Source organism: Phallusia mammillata, chromosome 6, assembly GCF_965637545.1.
Source record: "Phallusia mammillata chromosome 6, kaPhaMamm4.hap1.1, whole genome shotgun sequence".
Lineage (NCBI taxonomy): Eukaryota > Metazoa > Chordata > Ascidiacea > Phlebobranchia > Ascidiidae > Phallusia > Phallusia mammillata.
Window position 1 is genome coordinate 3,025,204 of NC_137257.1, and position 22,352 is coordinate 3,047,555.

Below are 22,352 nucleotides of genomic sequence, written 5' to 3' on the forward strand. Positions count from 1 at the left end.
ACAAGCTGGATATTTTTGCAACGCATCCTCGTATGTGTTAAAAACACTTGCTTGGACAGTTATAACATTCACCTTGGTCACAAAAGGTTTGGTTTTCATATAGGTTTTGTACATTACTGTCTCAACCGTCAACATACGACTTTTACAAAAACTTGCTACCAGACAAAGCCGTAACCTGCTAGCGTGCGCACAAGGCATATATTGCATGAAACACACAATGTGAAGTCCCATATTCTACCGGCTAACTGTTTTCTTTGCGCGACTTCAACACAGACAATGCTAAGATAATACCAACACAAAGTTACATTGCTGTGTCTGGCTTTTCCTCTTTCATACGGTATTAACAACAAAGACAATGGAAATGAAAATGTTTTGAGGGCACCCGCCAACACCACCTTTTGAATGCGTGTTTAGTGAATCATTTTGTATCACTTCAGTTTGACTTTCACTCTTTGCAAGATCTTTGGAAGGCATTTGATAAGATGAATTATTTTACCTATGTATTGGCTTCAAAATGGCTCATATGTATTTGGGACTTATTTTTGCTTTTCCGTCAGGTAAATTTGTACAGTGTTATGCAGGTTTGTTTAGAGTGGAAGTGTTTTCTATCATAATAATCACTGCGTTATTAGGCTAAAGCATCAACAGTTAGTATTTGTACAAACCCAGCAGTGCTAATTTAACTTACTTATTTAAAGTACTTGGAACAAATTGTAACAACGTGTGCCGAGTTGCATCTTCATTATGAGTCTAATTCAGTGCTTTAATTCCCGGTTATTCGATTAATGCTTTTATGACGCGATAGTGTGGCAAAAAAAAATCGGATAACTTTAAATATATGGGTTTTTGCAAAGAATAAACTGGAATTTAACATCCGAATTCAATTGCTTGTTTTTTTCTGTTCGAATATTTAAAACTTTGGTCCCAAACAGAGTGAATGCACTGGAAACACGTTGTTCAAATACTTTTTATATTTTTACGGCGCACAGTATACAAATCTCTCCGAATAGTCCCTCGTAATTTACAGTCCATGATCGATGAAAATGAACTTGAGTCGATGCGGAAATACAGTTTGGACCGAAATGTGTATTTTCTTCTGTACAGTTTGTGCTCAACAGCCGTAGCCACGGTAAGTTGGACAAATGCAATAAAGTTAAATCAAGTTGGTCAGACAAATACGGGCTCACTTAGTTCATTCTAATAAAGTGATGTTTTGCTCGATGATTATAAATTTTACTTTTCCAACGTTTGTTTGCTTTGCCATTAATTATGTCTTACGGAACTCTGCCTGTCCATCGTTTTCATAAGAATATTTGCTAGCGCTAAAATAGAGGTCTGCAACCTTTTTTGCAATGCGAAACTTTCTAAAACTGTCGCGGATTGGATATTAACCAACACCAAATGTTCAGCGATAAAACTTTGTCACAGGTTATATAAGTTATGGACTTTGCAACGTGGCCGTATGTAACATTACAAAAAATATACGATCCAATTTGGAACCTCTCATGAACCGGCACCTGGTCTCGGACCGTTGGTTGTCGATCATTGCTTTAAACTAGCGGTCGGCAACCTTTTTTGCACTGTGGACCGTTTTTAAAAGTGAAACTTTATCGCGGATCGGTCTTAAAAAAACACACAAATATTTAGCAATAAAAACGCTTAAATTGGTTTATTATCTCCGGGATACATGGGCAAAATATTTTATAGCAATTAACCTGAACAATTATACGCCTCTGGAACGAACTCCTCGAGGACCGGTACCGGGCCGCGGACCGGCGTTTGCCGACCACTGCTTTAAACCATCATTTTTTAACCCTAAATTGTGATCAACTAAAATGTAGGTCCCTGTTGGTTGTTTGTTTGTAACCGTGCCCATTTGTGTTATTATAGATTTTTCTTTGCTACAATGGAATGTGGACGTTTTGGAAAGTGTCTGAATACCTCATGGCATACATACGTATGAGCGAAGAAAATGAGGTAGGGTCCCAAAAAACTGTTAAATTTTCTCATAAAACGAAAAATCACCCTTATTTTATAAATTTCAGCTTGTTCAGTCTTTGGTATTTGTCGGGATATGCTTTTTGATCCTCTGTGTTCTTAACCTGCCTTGGAGACTGTACCTAACCTTTGGAATTGAGGGAAAATATCAGGAAAGCAATCAGGTAATTTCAAAAACGGGAGGTTGAATCATTAATTTTTTATGTTCTTTGGCAACAATTCAACTTTTCAGTTCAGCGCGAAATATCAGACTTTCAGTTTCTTCTTCTTTTTACCTTTCGACAGTTAGATTAATTTGATTTTCTGTTGATAGTCGAGAAAACAACTTAGTCTGTAGCTTTTTCAAACATGTAAGACCTGATTAGTAACTTATTTGCATTCATGCGCAGACAACAATATTTTTGTTGCATTTTATTTCAGACTTCGAGTTTTTTCTTCAAACATTATGCAAAGAATTGTTTGTTGGGTATGACTATCATGCTTCTATGGACTTCAGTTATATTCCTCGGCTGCAAGAACTTTGAAGCATTTTGGCAGAAAGACTTTATGAGGACTCACTACCTTCCGAGAATTTTTTTCGGTTTTGCATTGGAATTATCTGTTATTGTAAGGCACTATATATAGCACTACATGTTTCGATTTTGCCCGAGACACGTTTTTTGTATCAGAATGTCAGTAGTGTAAATGTGTTTTTACTTGTTTAGGCTATGGCTTAACATAGAAATACCTTTAACCCCTACAACTTTATGTGTCGTTTACAGTATACGATTAACTTCGTTTCTGAGTACCAAGCATCACCTATTGACAAGTTTACTTCTTTGTCCGACAGTAAAATAAAAAGCAAAATAAAAAAGCTTGCAGATTCCATCGGATTTCCCTTCAAAAGCGTCTGTCTCGTTGAAGGTAAATCTGTTTGTGTAGAAAACCTATTAAAATGGGACCAAATGAAGTGTATGTTTCTATGTGATAATATGATATCAGACATTGTCGTTTATTTTTTGAGCAGCTGGGTTAACTCAGATGAATGACAACGTTGCCTACTTATGTGGATTTCCCAGGAGAAAACACATCGTGTTGCAAAACAGAATCCTTCCAGCTGAAAAAACAAAATCGGAGTTGTTAGAAGGGGTAACTGGGCTTGTAAAGTTTATTCGCTTCCATATTTTACGTTTAAAGACGATTGTCAACGGTCGCATCTAGTTTTCCACTTACATTTTCGTTTTTGTAAACTATTGTTTCTTACAACAAGTTTTATGCAAGTAGAAACGAATGGGGTTGTGCGCCTGATTGTGGAGAGGGGTGAGATTTGGTTGTAGATGGCGACCACTGACATATGATATCCACAGGGAAGCACAAGGAAAACGAGTTGGAACAATGGAATGGTTGAGGCGATTGTTGGCCGCCAACTCGGTCACTGGAAACGTGATCACACTTCAAAGATTGTTGCGAGAAGAATGGTAAATTTTCGTTTACCATATTGGGTTGTGTGCGGAACGTGTTGTATAGAATCTGTAGATAATTGAAAGTTAACTAAGATCCCAAAGAAATGTGACTGACCATTAATGTAATTGTAATTCTTGAACGTTTCAGATCGCAGGCGTGTTTTTGACCACTTTTGCTTCTTGGTATTTAATGGGCAATTCGACGATTTTCCAACAATTTGGCCTTGTCACTCAGCAACCGTATATCATCAGAAGTTTAATTGTTTTCCTAGATATTCTAGGGCCATTTATTGAGGTAGGTTGTCAGTCCATGTTATTTACGTTTTTTTAATACTATTGTCATCACTATTTGCTTTATATCTTCTACTAAGGTTGGCTGTGTTATCATGAACAAGTTTTTAAGACACTGTGAATCTGAGGCCGACGAATTTGTTGCTCTTTCACTAAGAAAACCTGACGATCTTAAAATTGCTTTGATTAATTTGTGCAGGGTAATGTCAGCTTACAGTTACACCTTACTACAGCATTGATAATATTTTATAAGTTTAACTTGAAATTGGCGCAGGACAATCTTGAATTTCCAGTGAATGATGAGTGGTATTCAGCTTGTAAGTGTGATAAACCTGACTTGTTGGATCGCCTGGAAGCAATAGAGGAAATCAAGAAAAGATTTGCATGATATTTATTCAAAGTCTGCTGCATTAGGAGATATCTTTTTGGTGTAGGATTTATTACTGAGTGTTTAGTTGTTTTTTAATAGTAGCATTTTTGGGTTTAGTAGCACAAGATTTTGTTTGTTGATCATTGCAAAGATTTTTTTAAATGTGATTTTCAGGTTAACAGTTGTTTTAGTGATTTGTTGAAGTTAATAAAAACATATTTTGCTTTATTGAAGCATTGAACGTTCTGATAGAGGATTAATCAACTCACATTCTACTCAGGTCTCATGACAACTTTAAGCTTAGCGCTAAGTATACAGCTTTGCATTTGTTTGGTGTTATTTAATTCACACAGCATCGAGACTTTTGTGCTAAACACAGCGTTTTCCAAAGCTGTATAGGCGTAAAATGACTCTTATATGGTCCGAAATCAGTGAATGCATCTCGTGGTTCCTGCTTAAAATAAATGTAGTAAATTGTTTGGTAAACATTGTTGCTACATATAATGAGGTCTGTTTTATTAACTGCTGTAGAAGTGCTTGGATTTTAATCAGTATTTTTTCAATTAAAACTACCTTTGCGCTAAATCAGCCCGGAGTTACTAGGAAAACCAAACAGTTTTAATTGGTTGGAAATACTTAAAACGTTTAGCAACATAATAAGCAAGCGCTGAAGAAAAAAGTTTGAGAGACATTGGTATACTTAAGTGAAAAAAAATATGGTTGTTGCTTTTTTATTCTGAAGTTTAAAAATCTTATTTTGTTTGTCTTTAACAGGCTACACCTTGGTAACAAAACACAACGACATTTCAGAATATTTAGCTGTTATGCTACACGTTTCATTTTGTGATGAATTTTCGACTGGTTGGCGACCTACAGATCCAAAAAAAGGGGTGTTCACATTAACACTTTTTTTGATGTATATCCATTGTAGTCCTAAGCTGCGATAAACTAACAACTTTCCAAATTCATTTATTAACCACTCGAAGACCGTGTATAACTACACATTTCAGCATAAAAAGAGTGATTAGTGTGGTGATGACTTTTATTTCCAAAATGGTAGACAGAATTTTTCAAGCAACGTGGCATTGCAGCATTTTCCAATTGTAAATAAACAGTAAGAAATGCGGTTGAATAAACGACTCGCGTAAAGTATATTGCCAATTCAAGGTGTGTTTAAAGCAACATGGAAAGTAAACCGCTTACAATAAATTTCCTCATAAATCGGTTTATTTAAGGAACAATTCTTCGAAATCTCGATGCTTTAAAAGCGAAAGTGCTTTTATTCAGTGTTTTACAATTACTTGCACGTAGGGTCTATTTGGCCAAAAACAGCGTTGCAAAGGACATGGTTAAGAGTTTTAATTTCCTTTTGTAATACAAGCATTTATAATGGTTACATAAAGTTACAGGCATAAGTAACAATGGAAAATGGGTTTATTTAGGATCAATACATAAACGATATATGTAATCTATTGCGTTTGTTTTAACTCCACATAAAATTTATACATTTTTTTTAGTAAATTACTACAGTGTCTGCATTTAATCGCTGTACGTTTCTTTCATACCAACACATTTAACAAAACATGGTATTTGTAACAATTCTTGTAGAAATTACATTTTAATCCACTGCATCAGCCTAAGCGTCATTACTTCAATGGCCATGGACACAGCTTAGCGAAAGTTGTCCAATAATAACAATGTATGAGTTCAAAAATGCTACCTTATATTATAAGATACCTTCTCAGTATCACGTAAAAAACACGCAAATAAACATTTTTTCCAAGTAAATAACACGTTTTTGTAAATACAAGAGACCTTTTAGAGTAGTGGTTCCCAACCGGTGGGAATTCCCCACTAGGTGGGGAATTTTGTAATTTGTAGCATTTGAATATCGAAATAAATTTGAATATCGACAAGACAAAAAAGGTTGGGAACCACTGCTTTAGAGTTTCGACTTTTACTCAAGCATCAAGCTGAACTAACGGCGTAAACTGTCGGTACAAGGTTGATGTCTCTTCGATAAATTTGCCAGCAGCTTCATACAGGAAGCGATATTGGGTCTGAAACGAAAGTTGTTGCATTGTTTATGCCACACGAAATTACGTTGCTATGAAATAAAACAAATTAGAGACGTCATTTGTACACGTAGTGAGGCTACTGTCGTTTGATCGTGACATGATGGTCTTTTAAGCATTTGCATTTTATGGTTCCTCATGGTATTTTTGTGAGAAGGAGATTTATGTCTATAGTTTGTTGGCTAAGGTTATTTGGAATGCTCTTTGTGTCGTGTCAGCAGACGTGTTGTCCTGCATAATTCGGTTTTTGCTGTGATTTGGTGTTTTAAACTTTTGAATGGTATTAGGTGAAAATTAGTATTTCAGATTTGCATCATTTCATAAATGCTGTGATTAACATTTCTTAAGTTTTAAATCAGTTATTTTATTAAAAATTTCTCAAACTTGGCAGAATTTTTTACAAAATATTTTTAAAACATGCATTGATGCTCTGTAAAAAAACGCATATGTGTTTCTTTCTTTAACAGCAAAGCGTATATATCTGTTAAGTATGCAATGTTTAGCTGTTTTAATCTGGATAAATTTATCTAGATTTATCCATTTAAATGTCGACAAAATTCGACAAAAAAGTTTGACGACATTAACGTGATCAAGGATTATTTTTAAATTATTTGATGACAAGATAATAAGCTAAAATTAACAAGAAAATCAAAATACAAGCACAAAGAAACTTACCGGGGTTTCTACCATTCCTTGTCTGAGATCTCTCAAGTCCTTCACAGTGCGCAAAACATCGATCCTGCCTTCGACCTTAATTCTCTCAAGGATTTCAATCAGAGCAAGGAACGTCCCTGTTTTACCACGACCGTCACTGTAACATTAAGTCAGTAAGGAAACTATCATATTTCCTTCCAATCCTCAGTGACTAACCATTCTTCAAAATATAGCCTACCTCCTTGAATAAGTACTTTTTGCGCAATTTGGGTTTTAAAACACAATTAGATTCTCATTTTAATATGCTCACTTATGTAAAAATATTCTTTTAGTAAGTGTGACGCACATGATGTTTTACGACTTAAGAACAGTTTTATCTGAGCTTAACAGTGGACACATCTGGTACTGAATATGTATCATACCTGCATTGTACCATAACTGCTGTTTCGGCGTTCGCCCGCTGGTGCACCATAGAAATCAGATGAAACAGCTTCTGTGGTTCGGGGAATTCCCGACCTAGCCAGCCCTTGAACTGAAGAATCACAACTTCCACCTGAAATTACAGAAGTTAATTAACTATGAGTATCAATTTCCAACAAAACGAAGTAACGATTTACTGTTAGACATTGTTTTTTTCACCACTTCTCTCATTTCTTTTTTTGTAAAGCGTCTTTTATAGCACTAAAAATCAGTAGTGGGATTCAAAGTTTTTGTCAGCCGATTCTATCATAAAAGTCATATTTTTCAGCCGGTTCTATAGTCCATTGACAGTAACCAGTAATGCTAACCGGTTTGCTGATCTCATAAAATTTCGTGAAACGGTTCTATAGAACCGGTGCGAACCGGCTGAATCCCACCACTGACCAAACTCTGCCAAATTATTTAAACGTGTCGAACCTGTCGACTGTTGCAAGACAACTCAAGTTTTTGTTTGACGATTCCTTGTTCATCGCCCTCACTAAGAAGTTTGACTGAATATTCGCCGTGTTTTGCTTCTTCTGATGTATTTTGCGGCCAGTATTGATAACTCTACAAGAGGAAAACAAAAATCAAGCATAAAGTCAAAATTTAACCCAGTTGCAACAACATACAAACAAAACAATATGCTTCAAGGCGCGTTTAACCAGCCAAACATTAATAAATCTTACAAATATTGACAAAAAACACTTTTAAATCTTAAATTAGAACCAAGTTTATGTTTCAAGGTATACATGAATTTGAGGTAATTTTTTAACCTTCTGGCCAGAGGATGGAAACTGGACTATGGTTTCAGTTTCTGAATGCCACACGGCGTGCCAAAATTCAATAACGGTGCTTTGGGTGGGTGCTTTAGCCGCAATAACTTTTCTCTGTATTCCGCTGATCTAAATCACACAAAAACATTAACCAATTTGTTGTTATGGTTTCAAACTGTTTTTTAATATAATTAAAATTGTAATTTGTTCGTACCGGAATTTCAGAGGCGTCGTATTCCGTGTTAATTGTTTGATTTTCCAGAGCTGGGAGTTTTAGTCTGGAGCGGTCACCTGATAAAAAATCAAATGAAAGACAAATTAAAACTGTGTGGCAAAAATAAGCTAAATTCAGAAAACTTTTTGTAGTTGTGAACGATTAATATATATCCAAGAATTGTAAGCAATGTATCTCTATGGAGTCAGTATTACATGATAATTTCGCAACATACAGTGCCGCTGTTTGACGTAAAGGCTTTTCAATTATAGGTCGAAACATTGTGCACTACTTGTAGCTTACATATCTCTATAAAATTAGTACAATTTACTCGGGTTAAATCAAGGCGCGATTAGGAAAGCATTACTGTTATATGTGTTTAAGTGTGCCTCAAACACAAATCAGTTAGCATTTGCTTTGACATAAAATATGCAGCTTTTAATCGCAATTTCAGCTTAACATGTAAAAACACTCTGCAAAGCAACATGTAAAAATAACAGCCACATAAAAGTTTCAGCTCACCTGAATTTTTGTTGACGAATGTTGAGACTCCAGTCAAACTGGGAGGAACGACTATTTCCAGCTTTTCAAATTCAATGTGAAATGCCAGTTTTCCGCCTATTCCTGGCCTGTGATTAACAACAGCGCAAATTAATTGACTCAGCTCACTATATAAATGACTGGTTTATCAATTATCAAAATTCAAGAAACGAATTGACTTCTGAAATATGTTTCTTTTTTGTAAATTTCAAAGGTTTTAGCGTAAATAGAAATCGACAATGAACCAATTTAACTTTATGGTAAGCATAAATTGTGACGAGAGGCTTGCATCCTAATGTAATATTCCCTGAGCATATTTACACCGGTAATTTTTATTGTGTTTGATCACCAACATGAATTTTTTAATGTTTAAGCGGGTAAATCACTTTTTATATTATATATAATTCAAGCCAAATCGATTTTTCTGCCTTATGTGGTTTTTACGAGAGAATGTGTCGTTAAAAATCGGTAACAGATGGCTGAAATCTCACATAAAAATAAAAGGAAACACCCATTTTTTTCGAAACCAGCGATATTTCCAGGAAATTGATTTAGGCAAATTGTCTTGGTTAATTTTGTAAAACTAGGCCCTGTTGCTGAAAAGTTTTAACAACGGGTAAAACGTAAATAAAAACTCATTTGACTTATCCATACAGGATACTTTTTTCAACTGCTTTTTCCGTTGCCACTTACGTGTTTATTGTGAAGAGTTTATCCCCAATAATTGAAGATGCAAAGTCGGTGTCTCCCAGGCTTTGCATCTCAGCCAGCAGTCTATGCAGGAACACATACTGCGCCTGTTTAAATGAAGAATTTGGTTCGACTGTTTTGGCAATTTTATGATATTCATTGAAAAGTGTGTTTAAAACTGTTTCCAGCATACTGCGCTCAGATACGGGGCCATTGACCTTGTAAAATAATGACCTTTCGGTGTTTGGTTGCGTTTCCTTTAGGTCGTTAAGGATATAAAGTGAAAGCTGTTTATGACCGTGGTTTCGACAAGCAAACAAATTCACCCTATCTAAGCACAGCTGGAATTTATGTGCGTCGTATGTTAAGATTTGGGCTATTTCGATGAGTGGGTTTGCATACAACATAACGTTAGGTATTAAGCTTTGATTATAATGCACCAAGTCAATGGTTTTCAGCGTTCTAACCTGTGATTGGACCATCTCGGGTCGTTGCTTTCGCATTTCCAGAACACACTGAAAGATGTTGACTTTGGATGTCTCGCGCATTTCACATTTCAAATAATCGAATCCGATGAAAGTTCCTGTCCGACCGACTCCAGCACTGAAAATAAACATTGTTGTTGTGACAAAAAGCAGGTTAGGTCGGTTATTGTTGATTTTCAAATTCCAAGCCATTAGACCAGTGGTTTTCAACTTCTTTCAGGCCATGAACTACCAGTTTAATTGAAACAATCTGAGGACTATTTTGTTTTTGGGTAAGGATAAAGTAAACATGCATATTGACTTGAAATTTTTAAATTAAGATTTGAAAACACAATGAGTGCAAAAGAATCAAGACTTTCAAAAATCAGAAAACATTTAAATGTATTAACTTTCACCCAGTGTGTTTCACAGGGTAGTAAATGATGAGTTGTGTAATTGCAGGAAGTAGGTCTCTGTCTTTAGTGTGTTTAAAAAAAAATATAAACAACAAGTGGAAACGTTACAAACATGCAAGGAATTTTTTTTAAAACATTCAGATAAATGTTGGGAATTGAATTAATTTGAAGCTAAAGGTTCCGTGTACAGAGAAACAAAAAGTCGCACCTGCAGTGAACAACAATAGGGGAAACCACATCAGACTCTTTGCAGCGCTTTTCAACTTGTTCGTGAAGTCGTAGAAAAGCTGTCGTCGAAACTGGAACCCCGTGATCAGGCCACGTGACAAAATGCATCTGTGTGATTTCCCGTACCTAATAGCAAATACATTACTTAAAACAATTTTACTTGTTTAAGACTTAGAAGTTTTACCAAGTAACAGCAGTCAATAAATACACATGGAATATAAATTTTTACTCTCAGTTGTTTTGTCAACGTAGCTTAAATTTAAAAAAAAGTATTTTATTTCTCATTAAGGGAATCACTGTTACAATCTAAGGCAGGGGTGCTAAACTTTTCATTGGTTAGCCAAGTTTTATCGGGTGAAATGCGACCTGCAGTGGTATTTCATGTGGGGCCGTCATTTGGGCACGCCTGGACTAGAGCATAACATCTGTTTCTAGCTAAGTGCGTTTTAAAATGAAAGTAGATTAAGCCACAATGGTTTACTGGCGTACTAAAAATTTTATGCTTCCTTTCGCCATCTTACCTCCTAAAATATATTTCTGAAAGATTTTTTTCTCTCTGACATTCAATGTCTAGATTATTGAATAAAATGAACGACTAACAATGCGTAAATTTAACGTGACATTAGTGTAACAGTGCTGCCTCTTGAGCTATTATAAGTGTGACCACGTTTTTAAACCAGTCAACACGACTGGTTCCGGTCAAAATTTTTATGAGCATTTAAATTAGATTTATTAAGGCATTACCGGTTCAAAGGCTTCTGATTCACAGGATACGCAAAATTTGCGAATAAAGTATCCAGGACAGGAAGTTTGCCCGAGAAATTTGACTCGAATGTTTCCATACTTTATCTCACCACTTTCCTCAATCCAATACTTCTCACATTTGCGCTAAATAATAAAAAAAAAAAATGCCATAAAGTGGTGCCGGAAAACCAATGTTACAAAATAGAAGCAGTGAAATGTTAGGTGGTTGTGTTTATGTAGTTTATAAATTATGATTCTAGATTCAACCTTTATTAAAGGCATGCATGTATGTACTAAATGCACCTAATATCCAAACTTAGCTATCGAAGTGACTTTTAAATACCACAGCAGGCGTACAAAAAGTCATAAAGTGAAAAAAACTAAAAGTGTTTACTAAAACCAAAACAAATAAAAATCACATGATTTAAACAAAATCAAAATATTTTAGTAATAATATTCTGTGAGACTTTTTCACTTACAATTCCCTTTTCTATTGTGTTGGTCAGCATGACAATGATTCGGCTGTTTTGTTGCCAAACCATCGTCCAAAAGTCATTTATAGTGCCAGCCGTTGGTCCTTGACTTGCAATAAACTTCTTGGGGGTGTAGTATCCCTGGTTGAGAATAGGAAAACACAATAATTGAATATTTATTCAACTTGAATTTGTTTGTAGTTATAGTGGTTTTTGAATATTAAAAGGCTAGATAGAAATTTTGACTCATAATCAGACATAGAAAACTTAAATTTCACCCAGCTGCAACAAATCATTAATATGAGCAAAAAAACAGAGCCAGTATACTTGTGTAAAACATGACTACGTTTCGACAAGTGCTATATTGTCATCATTAGGTCATTGCCCAGATTATTCCAAATCGTAAACAGTGTACCTAAATCATTAACAGTTGCAACATACTTTACAAACAAACTACAGGCCATAAAGCTGCACAGGCGATAAAGTTTACCTTTTACACATCAGTTTATTTTACAACCTGGGTGTTTGTGTTTGCAGTAAAATGACACTAAATATATATATTACCTCAATGTAACTGGCGTTAATGTAGTTGTTTTCCGATGATTGTAACTTCACGCGATTGTAGTCGACTGTATGACAAAGTTTATTATAAGTGGTGGCATTTAATAGCAGATTACACTTTAAGCCAAAACACGCAAAAAATGTTTGCACAACTCAAAAACTTTTACCTAAACAGATCTAAATTTTTTATCATGCGAATTATGCAAAAAACGGGTATATATGTAAAGTTCATCAGCATACATTTTTCACTCAAAAATTTCTTAATATTTTTCATAATACAACTTACAGGGAAAAATGTTGGTGAACCTGTTTCTGTGTTTGTTGGCCTTGTTCAAAGCCACTGATGCTACATAGGGAATTCGCTGAACGGCGCTCTTTAATTCCTGCAAAAGCAAAAAGTGACGTTATACCCACAGTAAGCAATCCGGGCCCTCTTTTGTTGAGCTACTTATTCATCTATAGATGAAGCACTGCGGTAGTTGTCAAATAAAGTGTAGTGACTTCATTAAGATCTTCTGGTAATTGTATTTGTGCACCGACGTTTCGACATCCTATACAGGTCGCCTTCATCAAGGTAAATAACACTGAATGCGCGCAGTACAGTGCACGATAAACCCTGATAAAAGGGGAGGACGTCGAAACTTGCTAAAATACGATTGGCAAAAGAGCTCTATAAAGTTGATATTTTGCCTGGCAGAAATAGCCTACATATACAAATGTAGTGGTTTATAAACTTTTTCCACTAATGAATTCATTTCATATGTATATATTGCCACAGAATGCAAGATAGTGTTGGATGAAGGTGTGTATTCGACTGACGTAAGATGAGTTCTTGGACCCTGTTGGACCCACCGATTTAAAGCATGCTAATTTCAAACCGGTATTGCTTATATGCAACCCGGCAGTGACTGTATTAGTATTCTCCATCCCATAGGGAATTCAGATCAAATTATATCAATACGCTTAGTTAGTTAAAAGATTGAACTTGCAACCACCATAGCTTCACTAAAACTTCTTTACATACCTTCCTGAACTGTTGGTCTGCTATGTCGTTCTTGTTACTGGCGAAATCATGATATGTTTGAAGAAGTTCATCTTGGACAATGTTGTACTTGACATAGGATTCTCCGCTATCCGGTTCGAACGTCACGTTTGCGTACGTCATTACGCCTGGGCCTGTACATATACAAGCACTTGAATCATTTTTGTATTAGTTAAGTTCGCTTGTATTAGTTTTAAATGTTATACAATTGACTTTAAGTAAGTTTATACTTAAGTATTAACGAACGTTCCATAAAACATACTTTATAAACTTTTGTGGTTTAGTTTCGTAAAAATACCCAAAATAATTGAATTGAATGTCTTGATTTGTTTCATTGCTTAACGTCTCTTGTAGTGGGACAGTTAAAACTAGGGTGTGTAAACGTTTAATTTTGCCAAGATGCAAGCAATATGGCCGAAGATGCCTTGTTTTATATCAGTACAATGTATGAATATAAACGTATGAATATAATACTTCGTCACGTTGAAATATTAGGGTTGTAAATTTTATGACCGTTAAATTATGTGACGCATTTTTACAACTTTCACCATAATACCATGTCCTCCTAAACGCACAGCCGGGTTATTACTGCTTCGACATTCAATCTGTTTGCGGTCTCTATTAATAGCCTACTTGTAAACATTAACTACTGCGCTTTCGAACAGCGTGAACAACTTAATGTACAAGTCTTACCGTCGGCTTCTTCACTGAACGAGGAAGATATCTGACTGTTGACTGAAGGCCTGTAATACAACAGCTCCGTTATATGTATGTTGACAACTTTGTGTCTGTGTAAACCAGGGGCGGGCAACTTCTCCAGTCGGCGGGACTGATATGGGAAAATGAAGCACTTGGCGGGCCGGATTCCCGAATCGATACATTAATCGCGTATTTATCCAGTGATTTAAAACGGATTTTTGACCACCTAAACGTCCTAAACCAAATACAATTACAATACAGTCCAAACAATCTAACTGATATAACATAAAATTATTCACCACAGCAAATTTAATGCATACACCACAGACTTAGATACTGCTGAAACACTAACTAGGCTACACGTGTGGAAACAAAGGAAGCCGTGAAAGCAGGTCACACACAAGGTTGGCGGTTATGTTGTAACAATAGATGTATGATGCAATGGTAACAACGGCGGGAAAGTTTTTTGCTATTGGGGAGCGTTACTGTCCGTTACAACTATAATTTGACGTAGTAAGCAAGTAGTGTGGGATTGTGGCAGACTGTGGCCGCGGGCCACATTATCATGTAAGACCAGAAAGGGTCTGCGGGCAACTCAAAATCCCGTCGCGGGCCGGATCCGGCCCGCGGGCCGTATGTTGCCCACCCCTGGTGTAAACCCTCCCCTTGCCAAGTAACGCAACTTTGGGTATTCGACCATACGATTTAAACTGCAACTTTGAAATAAAATGTACAGTACATCTTTCAGTGAAACAAATGGCAGGGCACAAAAAGATGTATAATTAGCAAGAGAGCCTTTAAAACCTATCATAGACACAAAAAGTATTGTAAACTACTTGCAACGAAACTTAAACACATTTACAGCTTTATATGAAAACATATCGTACGGTTGTAAATATTGGAAGCTTGTTTAGCATAGTAGATGCATTTATGCGGTTGCAAAACTATACAGGAGCAAATTTTACTTTTTGTTAAGAAACGCCCGCAAAGGTATTTATGGAATGAAAGTAAACTCCTACGTAAGAACAATACGTCATCAGTACAAAACAAATGAGGCTTGACCACATAGCGTTTAGGACTTTGTTGTCAGAGCTGCGATCGTTTGCCCATTAAACCAAACGTTGGTAGCTTAAATGCGATACCGTATAGGTCATCGCTCGATTATGAAATTTACCATTGATGTTTACACACGCTGTCTACAGGGCGAATCTGACATTTGGGAGTGGTACTTGCGATTACTCAGTAGGATGTGCGCAAAATGATACACATGCTTTTTAAGTCAACTTGAAATATTATTGATAACTATTGATTTGGAATTGTTTGTTTTGTCCTTTTGTCCATGGGTATTCATTTAATTTAAGCAACTCAACCAAATTTTGCTTTGCTTTTTAATTTTCGATGACGTAGAACCAACAAACAAAACGCATTATATTATGAATGATTTAGGTCAACAAAAACGGCGAACACTGTTTGGACGAATTGCGTGAAGCAGTTGCTTGGCCCTTCATCTGTGGTTAATACCTAGTTGCGGCATTGAACAGAATTGGTGGAACATGGCTTTTTGTCCTGTTACTCTTATCAAAATTGAGTGTCATGTTGTGGCTACACTGACAATACCTTGTCACCAGCTGCAGTGTTAGTACCTTACACCTCGAAACAATGTGCATTGTCTGCACATTAATTTTCATATAACGACGTATTAACCCATACGGCCAATGTCACCAGCTGCAGTGATGACATTTTGTAATTTGAAGCAGTGTGGACTGTCTGCACATTACTTACCATATAACGGCAGGTTAAGTAGCATTGGACAAACTTTACTTAAGTTAAACTTTTAAAAGCCATGGGCACACTGGACATATTTTGTTACCTGCGACGAGGAAACAGTCGCTTGGTCTTGTACTTGACATTTCGCATTCTCCAAATCACGAAACCGATAAGAGCTAACACTACAAGAATTCCAATAACCACTCCAGCTATCCAAGCATCGTTCGAGCCTGTGAAGTATAACATAGACTTGTTTTAAGGGAGAGGGACTTTTGTCAGCCAACAGCTGATAAGACGCACACCAGACGTTGATTGTTTACGTGCTTATGCGTTATATTATACTTTGTGAATATTGTGCTATTGTGCTAAATGGAGAGGGACAGCAATTTCATAAAGTTTTTTATCAATTTGTCTATTGAACCATTGTTATAACAAAACACGCCGAAATGGGGTATTATTTCATAACATCAATCTGACCACCAAAGTTAATAAGTGCCTATATATCGGTAAAGTTTCATTAACTATTCGCCCTTCAGTGTCGCCTACAGTCTAATAGGAAACGTCAATCAATGTTTCGTCGGTTCGGTGTTGCACACATAAACTTTGCATATTTTGTTATTATTTCCCCACATTTATTACCAGTGATGCAGTAGAGGGAAACCCATATAGAAGCTTATACTAACCGTTTGTGCAGTCCGGCATTTCAGCACCATTAGAACATTGGCAAAGCAAGGTCGTTTCATCACACTCTTGGTGATCTTCACATTTTGGACATGAAGCAACTGTTATGTACAAATTCAATATTAGGATGTTTGCTTGTATTTACCCCATGTTTATTACCACGCATGCAGTGGCATAAAACGCATATAGAAGGTGTTACTAACCGCAATCGGGTAATTCAGCACCGTTAGAACACTGACAAGCTGATATCATTTCATTACACACTTGGTTATCTCCACATTCTTCTTTGCACGATCCGCCTGTAATATACAAATGCTTGTAAGACCAATGGATTGTACAACTCGGGGTCCAGGTGGTGGTTATTTATTATAAAGGCTGAAGATTTTTATATCAGTAAGGTAAGGTTTATTTATTAGGAGCTGAAAAACAACATAAAGAAAATTTAAAACAAGCATTTGTTTTTACAATACAACATACGAAAAGGAGTTAGTTATTTTACAACATTTTAGCAATCGTTAACAGACTTGTTAATTATTTTATTTCAACTTTTCTTAGCTACAGATACGAAATGAACTTTTTTGGGTCACTTACTTCCTTCGAAGGTTTCCATTTCTATTGTTTAAAGTTTTCGAACGTTTGTTTTAAACAATATCCCTAATTTGCATACATTTGCATTAACGTCAATACTAAAAACCTATAGAAATAGTTGACTGAGTTAAATTTTATTTACTTAATGCTTAGCAGTCTAATACTCGTTTCTATCGTTTTCGTATTTAAATACACGTACTTCTTATGTCTGTTATTTCTCTGACAACATTCGTAATTGTGACCACTAGACAATGAACTTTAAAGTAGTTCGTAATGAACAATAATACAACAACACAAATAGTCAATTTTTAGAGTTCAACTTCGGATAAAAACTTGCTTGAAGACAACCACACATTGCGTGCAAGGCTGTCATTTATCATGTTTATCTGCTGTCTCTCCGCTGGGACATTAGCGTTAAATGATACCACGAAAACGAAAGCTTTCCCTTTTCTGCAACCTATGCCATCATTACAAGAAAACTACCTCATAAAATTACGTGCTTAACGTTTAACATCGATTTAACCTTATCAGGCAATCGATTTGACTTTGCAGTTTCCCCTTCTCAACTCACGTGCTGTTTATGCACTTGATATGCTGACGAAACTGGCATAGGTTTTGGAACAACAAATCCAGTTTCGCTACTTGAGCTGTCTAATCAGTCACCCAATGCAAATATTTGACGTTGTGATATCCGAGATTTTTCATTTGGGAAATAGGACGTTATTGACTCCGTGGCGCCGGTTTGTGTATAGCCCAAGATTTTTTTACCTAGCCTCTTTTTTTGTGATACATATTTTTAATAATAAGACATACGGACAGTTTTGGGATGCAGCCGGTTCGCACCGGTTCTATAGAACCGTCTCACGAAATTTTATGAAATCAGCGAACCGGTTCGCGTTACTGGTTACTGTCAATGGAAACATGTCTTTTTGTATCAGAACCGGCTAAAAAATTTGGTAGAATGACAAAAATTTGAATCCCATCACTGCATACGAACTCATATTAGACTCGCATAACTGTTAACGAATTGACCAATGTGTAGAAAATATAGATTCTACGTAGTATTTGCCTTTTGTTGGGGTTTCTTAACACTTACAGCAAATCAAATATATAATTGTATGCAAAAATGATGACTTTGGGATAAAAAAGTCCAACATTAAGTTTATCAATCCTTATCACGCATTTGTTAAAATATTTCCTCTGTCCATTCTTCGGTCAAACATTGGCAATGATGAGATGAGGAAAGAAACAAAGTATGCTGTGGCAAAAACGTTTCTAGTACTCTGCTGAGCCGAATGTTTGCGATATTTGCTGTATTTTTACCCGTTTTTCGGGAATACGCTACCAGCGTTGAGGGATGTAACATGTGTTTAATTTTCCATAAGGGAGGTTTTTAAGTGTAAAATTATAGGCCACAACAGTGGTTCTCAAACTTTTTTTGTTGCGACGCCTCTGGAAGTTTTCTGGACTTGCGACGCACCAGCAAATAAAAGTTAATGGGAAACTTATTATTAAAGTTGTGTTTATTGATACAGCAACAAAAAGCCGCGAAAGGGAGCTATTCTGGGACGCGCTTGGAAAATTGAAACGACGCACCAGGGCGTCGCGACGCACAGTTTGAGAACTACTGGGCTACAGTAATCATTATATCTCTTGTATTGCCTAGGGTTCGACACGTTTAAAGTTCGACAGGAAATCTAAGCATCGGAGTGTAAAGCCAAAAGGGAAGTCAAGATAAACCCCCACATTTTTATGTTGTTTCGTTTTGGATATAAAAGGTATTTTGGAAAAATTGTATTGGCTATTGTAAGGGCACATTCATTTTCTGCTGTAAAATTAATATATGACTGTCTGACCCTTCTTTACAGGTCTTTAAAACGTGGTTTATCGACATGACATGAGATATATTTCACGCAAACTAAGACACGGGTAAAATATTTACAAAACTAAAGATGAAAAATGAGCCATTCATGAGTGAGTTGGAATATTGAACTTTTTGCGTAATACTGAGAAAAGATTGAGCAAATGAAAGTCTGCTACAAGCGCCACTATGAAATACTATTAATTCTACTGCATGGTGTATACTATAAGCAAGTAAGTAAGATGTATTGCTTAATATATACAACTTTAGACGAAATGCACTTCATAATTTTCATATTCTCTTTGAAACTTTTCCATGGCCTTTCATTAAATTATCTTAAAGTATTGAATGATTACTACTAATTTTGTTAAAATTTTGGACAAAATTACACAAAATAAAAATAACATGACTGCTACAAATGATATGAAGAACTTCTGCTTTACGTGTCCATCGACCAAGTTTCTACACAAACATTTTAAATGCAAACGAAAACCAAAGAGAAAGATGGCACTTAGATTAGTCGTCTTCTTCAATTATTTTATTGGCATTTCGTTCCATCCATGCAGCGTAATCTCGCATAACTTCGTATAAAAAGCGGTATTGTCCCTGTAATTTAAAGGATACGTCAGTCACAGTCAGATTAATGTACGTAGAGCTACTAACATGAGAATTCACAGTTAAAAAGGTTTGCTAAAGCTTGTCGATAAACGACCTAAAGAGAGCAGTTATTTAAATTAACAGTGAGGCGGGAATAGGGTCCGGGACTAAATTGATCATAAAGAACTGGGTTTTTAGGTTGATTTTGAATGTTATTATTATTATGAAACCTCAGACCAACCCCAATAGTCTTATTTGTAGACAAACTGGATTTAAAATACTTGCGTGCGCCACCTACCGGAAATTGGCAAACCTGGCTACTCTGAGTTTTTAAGTAAGTAATTCCACCCTTAATGCAAAGCAAAGCATAATAGAATACCTAGTGGCCTTTTTATAAGATCCAAAGTTTCTACTTACAATGGATGACACCATTCCTGGTCTTCGATCTCGTAGGTCCTTTACAGTCCTTAGAACATCCACTCTACCTTCTCTCTTTGCTCTGCTCATCAATTCCAGTATGCTTATGAACGTTCCGGTTCGACCAGCTCCGTCGCTGTTTAAACATGTACAATGCTGTTATTGACTGTAGTTCAGAGGCAAAACTTTGACAAGGGTGGTGTTTTTCATGGTAGTCTTTGATGAAATCAGTGTTTTTTTAAGGTGTTTTGGGGGACCGAAACGGATATGGCTATTTTTTGGTATTTAAATGAAACACTTGCGGTCTCTTAAAACTACTTAGCGGTCACCCAAACCAAACCTTAAAAAAACCTGGATGAAATCATAACAATGTGTGTTTTCAGTTTGTTATGTTGTAATAGTCTTAAAAATTCGGGCACGACTTTTGTCTATGTACTGATTTGTTGTTCAGACCAGCTCTTCAAGACCATGGCACTGTTCCATATAGAAATGTTTGCAAGCGGAGGCATTACTATTCTGACACAGACAAAGCAAATTGACATGTGACAAAGTTTGCCCACCCTTGCTGTAAGATGTTAAATTTTGTTTAGGGTCCAGCGAAATTGGTTATTTAGACTGTTTAGAAAAGACTGTTTGTATACCACTCTAAACAAAGGTTGTTATTTAACGGGTACATTAAGTCATGTTTGCTTTTGAAAACGAAACTCTTTGGTGTAACTTTTTGCTAGATGGTATGCTGCCTGCAATTAGTTGGTAGTTACTAATTACCAAAATCCAATTAATTAGCCAATGCCTGGTTACACGATACCGAAGTATGCACTTACCTGCAATGTACAAGAAGTGTTCCACTGCCGATTTGCGAGTTCTGATGCAAATAATCGACGAGGTCTAAAACTGCGTTGTTGCCGTCGATACGCTCTGTCCAATCGTCAACTTGCAAGTGCAAAATGTCGTGCTGTAAAAAAGTACAATATTTTCATATTGAAGTTACGTGATTCAAAATTAGTTTGTAAATTTGTAATACTATCCACAAATAAGTTTAATGCGAAAAAAAAACCGGGCCAACTTTACGTAAGAAGCGACATGATTTATTATTTAAACGTTTCGGCAAATTCTCGTTTCATCGTCAGTAATATGTTGGGCGGCCCCAACACTTGGGCCACATCATTATACCCGGCGTAAACGTTTGCCGAAAACGTTTGGATAAGAAAAGCATGTCACTTTTTACCTCTATTTGAGCCGTTGATTTCCGTATTAAGTTTATCAACTACATTCATACTAAGCTGTACTTTTGTGTGTGCGTTTTTGCCTGGAGTGGACATAGTGTCTGAATTATTCGTGACGTCATACGTTGCAGACCAAAAATGGCAAGTGTATGACGTCAAACTTATGCTTGTCTGGTTATGTTTGGTTGTATTTGTGCCCGATCATGAGACGTTGTTAATTTACAACTACCAACATTGATGATGGGGTCCTGTGGGATTTACCATTCAAGTTAAACAAGATGCGACATCTGGTCAACAATGAACTGATAAGCTGGTTAAGTGGTTGCGCAAATAATTTGACTAGGTGGCTGTTTAAACGTAACCAAGCTTTTTGTAAAAATCGCACTTAGCTGCAATCAGTAAGGCAAACATTTAGCTGGTTATGCAACATCAGTGCTATTTTTATTGTTGTCGTCCTCGCTGTATAACTGGTGCTTTTCCAGTCAACCAACAAAAACATTAACCCCATATGGACGAATGCTGTATTTACTACAGTAAACTTTGGCTAATCCAGACCCGTTTGGACCAAAAAATTGTCGGGGTTAGGCGAAAATCCAGGTTTACTGATGTCGATTAGTTCAAGCCTCACCACATTACAAAATATTTGTACCTCGAGTTTTGTCCAAATTAGGCAAAGATCTGGATTAACTGATTCTGGTTTAACCGAGGTGTAGTCACTTAGTGTACATCGAAATCTTACCCTTTCGCTGAAGAAATTTAGGGCAAAGTTGCGTTCCACAATTTGCTCTCCCTTTTCTTTCATCATTGTAACAGTGACGTCACCAAACGTAGCGGGTTGTCCAACAGTACTTGGCCAATAGTCAACACACTGAGCACAAGAACAACCATTTAAAATAGATAAAAACACTTTTGCATGTATATCTTTACCTTCTTGTTGTCGCCTGCCTTACTCAGCATAATAATGGTACTGATTCGCCTGTGCCATACGGCGTGCCAAAATTCGATAAGCGTGTCGTACGTCGGTCCCTGGGCTGCAATTGTGACTCCTGTGAAGCAGCTAACCTAAAAACAGATTAATT

General features: G+C 36.3%; 3 protein-coding genes across 3 annotated transcripts; 1 reads left to right on the plus strand and 2 right to left on the minus strand.

Annotated features, from left to right (window-relative positions):
* The first annotated feature begins 1,030 nt into the window (after nucleotides 1-1,030).
* LOC145232689 (CAAX prenyl protease 1 homolog) lies at nucleotides 1,031-4,119 on the plus strand. The gene is made up of 9 exons (XM_080097358.1): nucleotides 1,031-1,129; nucleotides 1,891-1,977; nucleotides 2,046-2,162; nucleotides 2,760-2,901; nucleotides 3,005-3,126; nucleotides 3,345-3,455; nucleotides 3,589-3,735; nucleotides 3,812-3,931; nucleotides 4,006-4,119. The coding sequence occupies exons 1-9, from the start codon at nucleotides 1,031-1,033 to the stop codon at nucleotides 4,117-4,119; spliced, it is 1,059 nt and encodes a 352-aa protein (XP_079953484.1).
* A 1,238-nt stretch (nucleotides 4,120-5,357) lies between these two features.
* Nucleotides 5,358-13,563, minus strand: LOC145233819 (receptor-type tyrosine-protein phosphatase epsilon-like). The gene is made up of 15 exons (XM_080098606.1): nucleotides 13,420-13,563; nucleotides 12,682-12,778; nucleotides 12,399-12,463; nucleotides 11,841-11,975; nucleotides 11,362-11,505; nucleotides 10,598-10,743; nucleotides 9,977-10,112; nucleotides 9,513-9,616; nucleotides 8,802-8,908; nucleotides 8,280-8,356; nucleotides 8,066-8,194; nucleotides 7,728-7,859; nucleotides 7,253-7,383; nucleotides 6,852-6,987; nucleotides 5,358-6,161 (listed from the first exon to the last, which is right to left on the minus strand). Exons 1-15 carry the CDS (start codon nucleotides 13,558-13,560, stop codon nucleotides 6,063-6,065), a joined length of 1,779 nt encoding a protein of 592 aa, XP_079954732.1. The 5' UTR covers nucleotides 13,561-13,563; the 3' UTR covers nucleotides 5,358-6,062.
* A 5,975-nt stretch (nucleotides 13,564-19,538) lies between these two features.
* Nucleotides 19,539-22,324, minus strand: LOC145233820 (receptor-type tyrosine-protein phosphatase alpha-like). Its single transcript, XM_080098607.1, has 5 exons — nucleotides 22,201-22,324; nucleotides 22,013-22,141; nucleotides 20,872-21,002; nucleotides 20,048-20,183; nucleotides 19,539-19,639 (listed from the first exon to the last, which is right to left on the minus strand). The coding sequence occupies exons 1-5, from the start codon at nucleotides 22,228-22,230 to the stop codon at nucleotides 19,550-19,552; spliced, it is 516 nt and encodes a 171-aa protein (XP_079954733.1). The 5' UTR covers nucleotides 22,231-22,324; the 3' UTR covers nucleotides 19,539-19,549.
* Between the last annotated feature and the right edge of the window lie 28 nt (nucleotides 22,325-22,352).

Coding starts and splice junctions, on each gene's coding strand:
- LOC145232689 (XM_080097358.1), top strand. CDS start 1,031: ATGATCGATGAAAATGAACTTGAGTCGATGCGGAAATACAGTTTGGAC. Junction 1,978..2,045: donor GTATGAGCGAAGAAAATGAG/GTAGGGTCCCAA, acceptor TATAAATTTCAG/CTTGTTCAGTCTTTGGTATT. Junction 3,932..4,005: donor CTTTGATTAATTTGTGCAGG/GTAATGTCAGCT, acceptor AAATTGGCGCAG/GACAATCTTGAATTTCCAGT.
- LOC145233819 (XM_080098606.1), bottom strand. CDS start 13,560: ATGACGTACGCAAACGTGACGTTCGAACCGGATAGCGGAGAATCCTAT. Junction 12,779..13,419: donor CAGACCAACAGTTCAGGAAG/GTATGTAAAGAA, acceptor TTGCTTTTGCAG/GAATTAAAGAGCGCCGTTCA. Junction 6,988..7,252: donor GCAGTTATGGTACAATGCAG/GTATGATACATA, acceptor TTAATGTTACAG/TGACGGTCGTGGTAAAACAG.
- LOC145233820 (XM_080098607.1), bottom strand. CDS start 22,230: ATGCTGAGTAAGGCAGGCGACAACAAGAAG. Junction 21,003..22,012: donor TAAATTTCTTCAGCGAAAGG/GTAAGATTTCGA, acceptor ACTTTTTTACAG/CACGACATTTTGCACTTGCA. Junction 19,640..20,047: donor CAGGAATGGTGTCATCCATT/GTAAGTAGAAAC, acceptor TTTAAATTACAG/GGACAATACCGCTTTTTATA.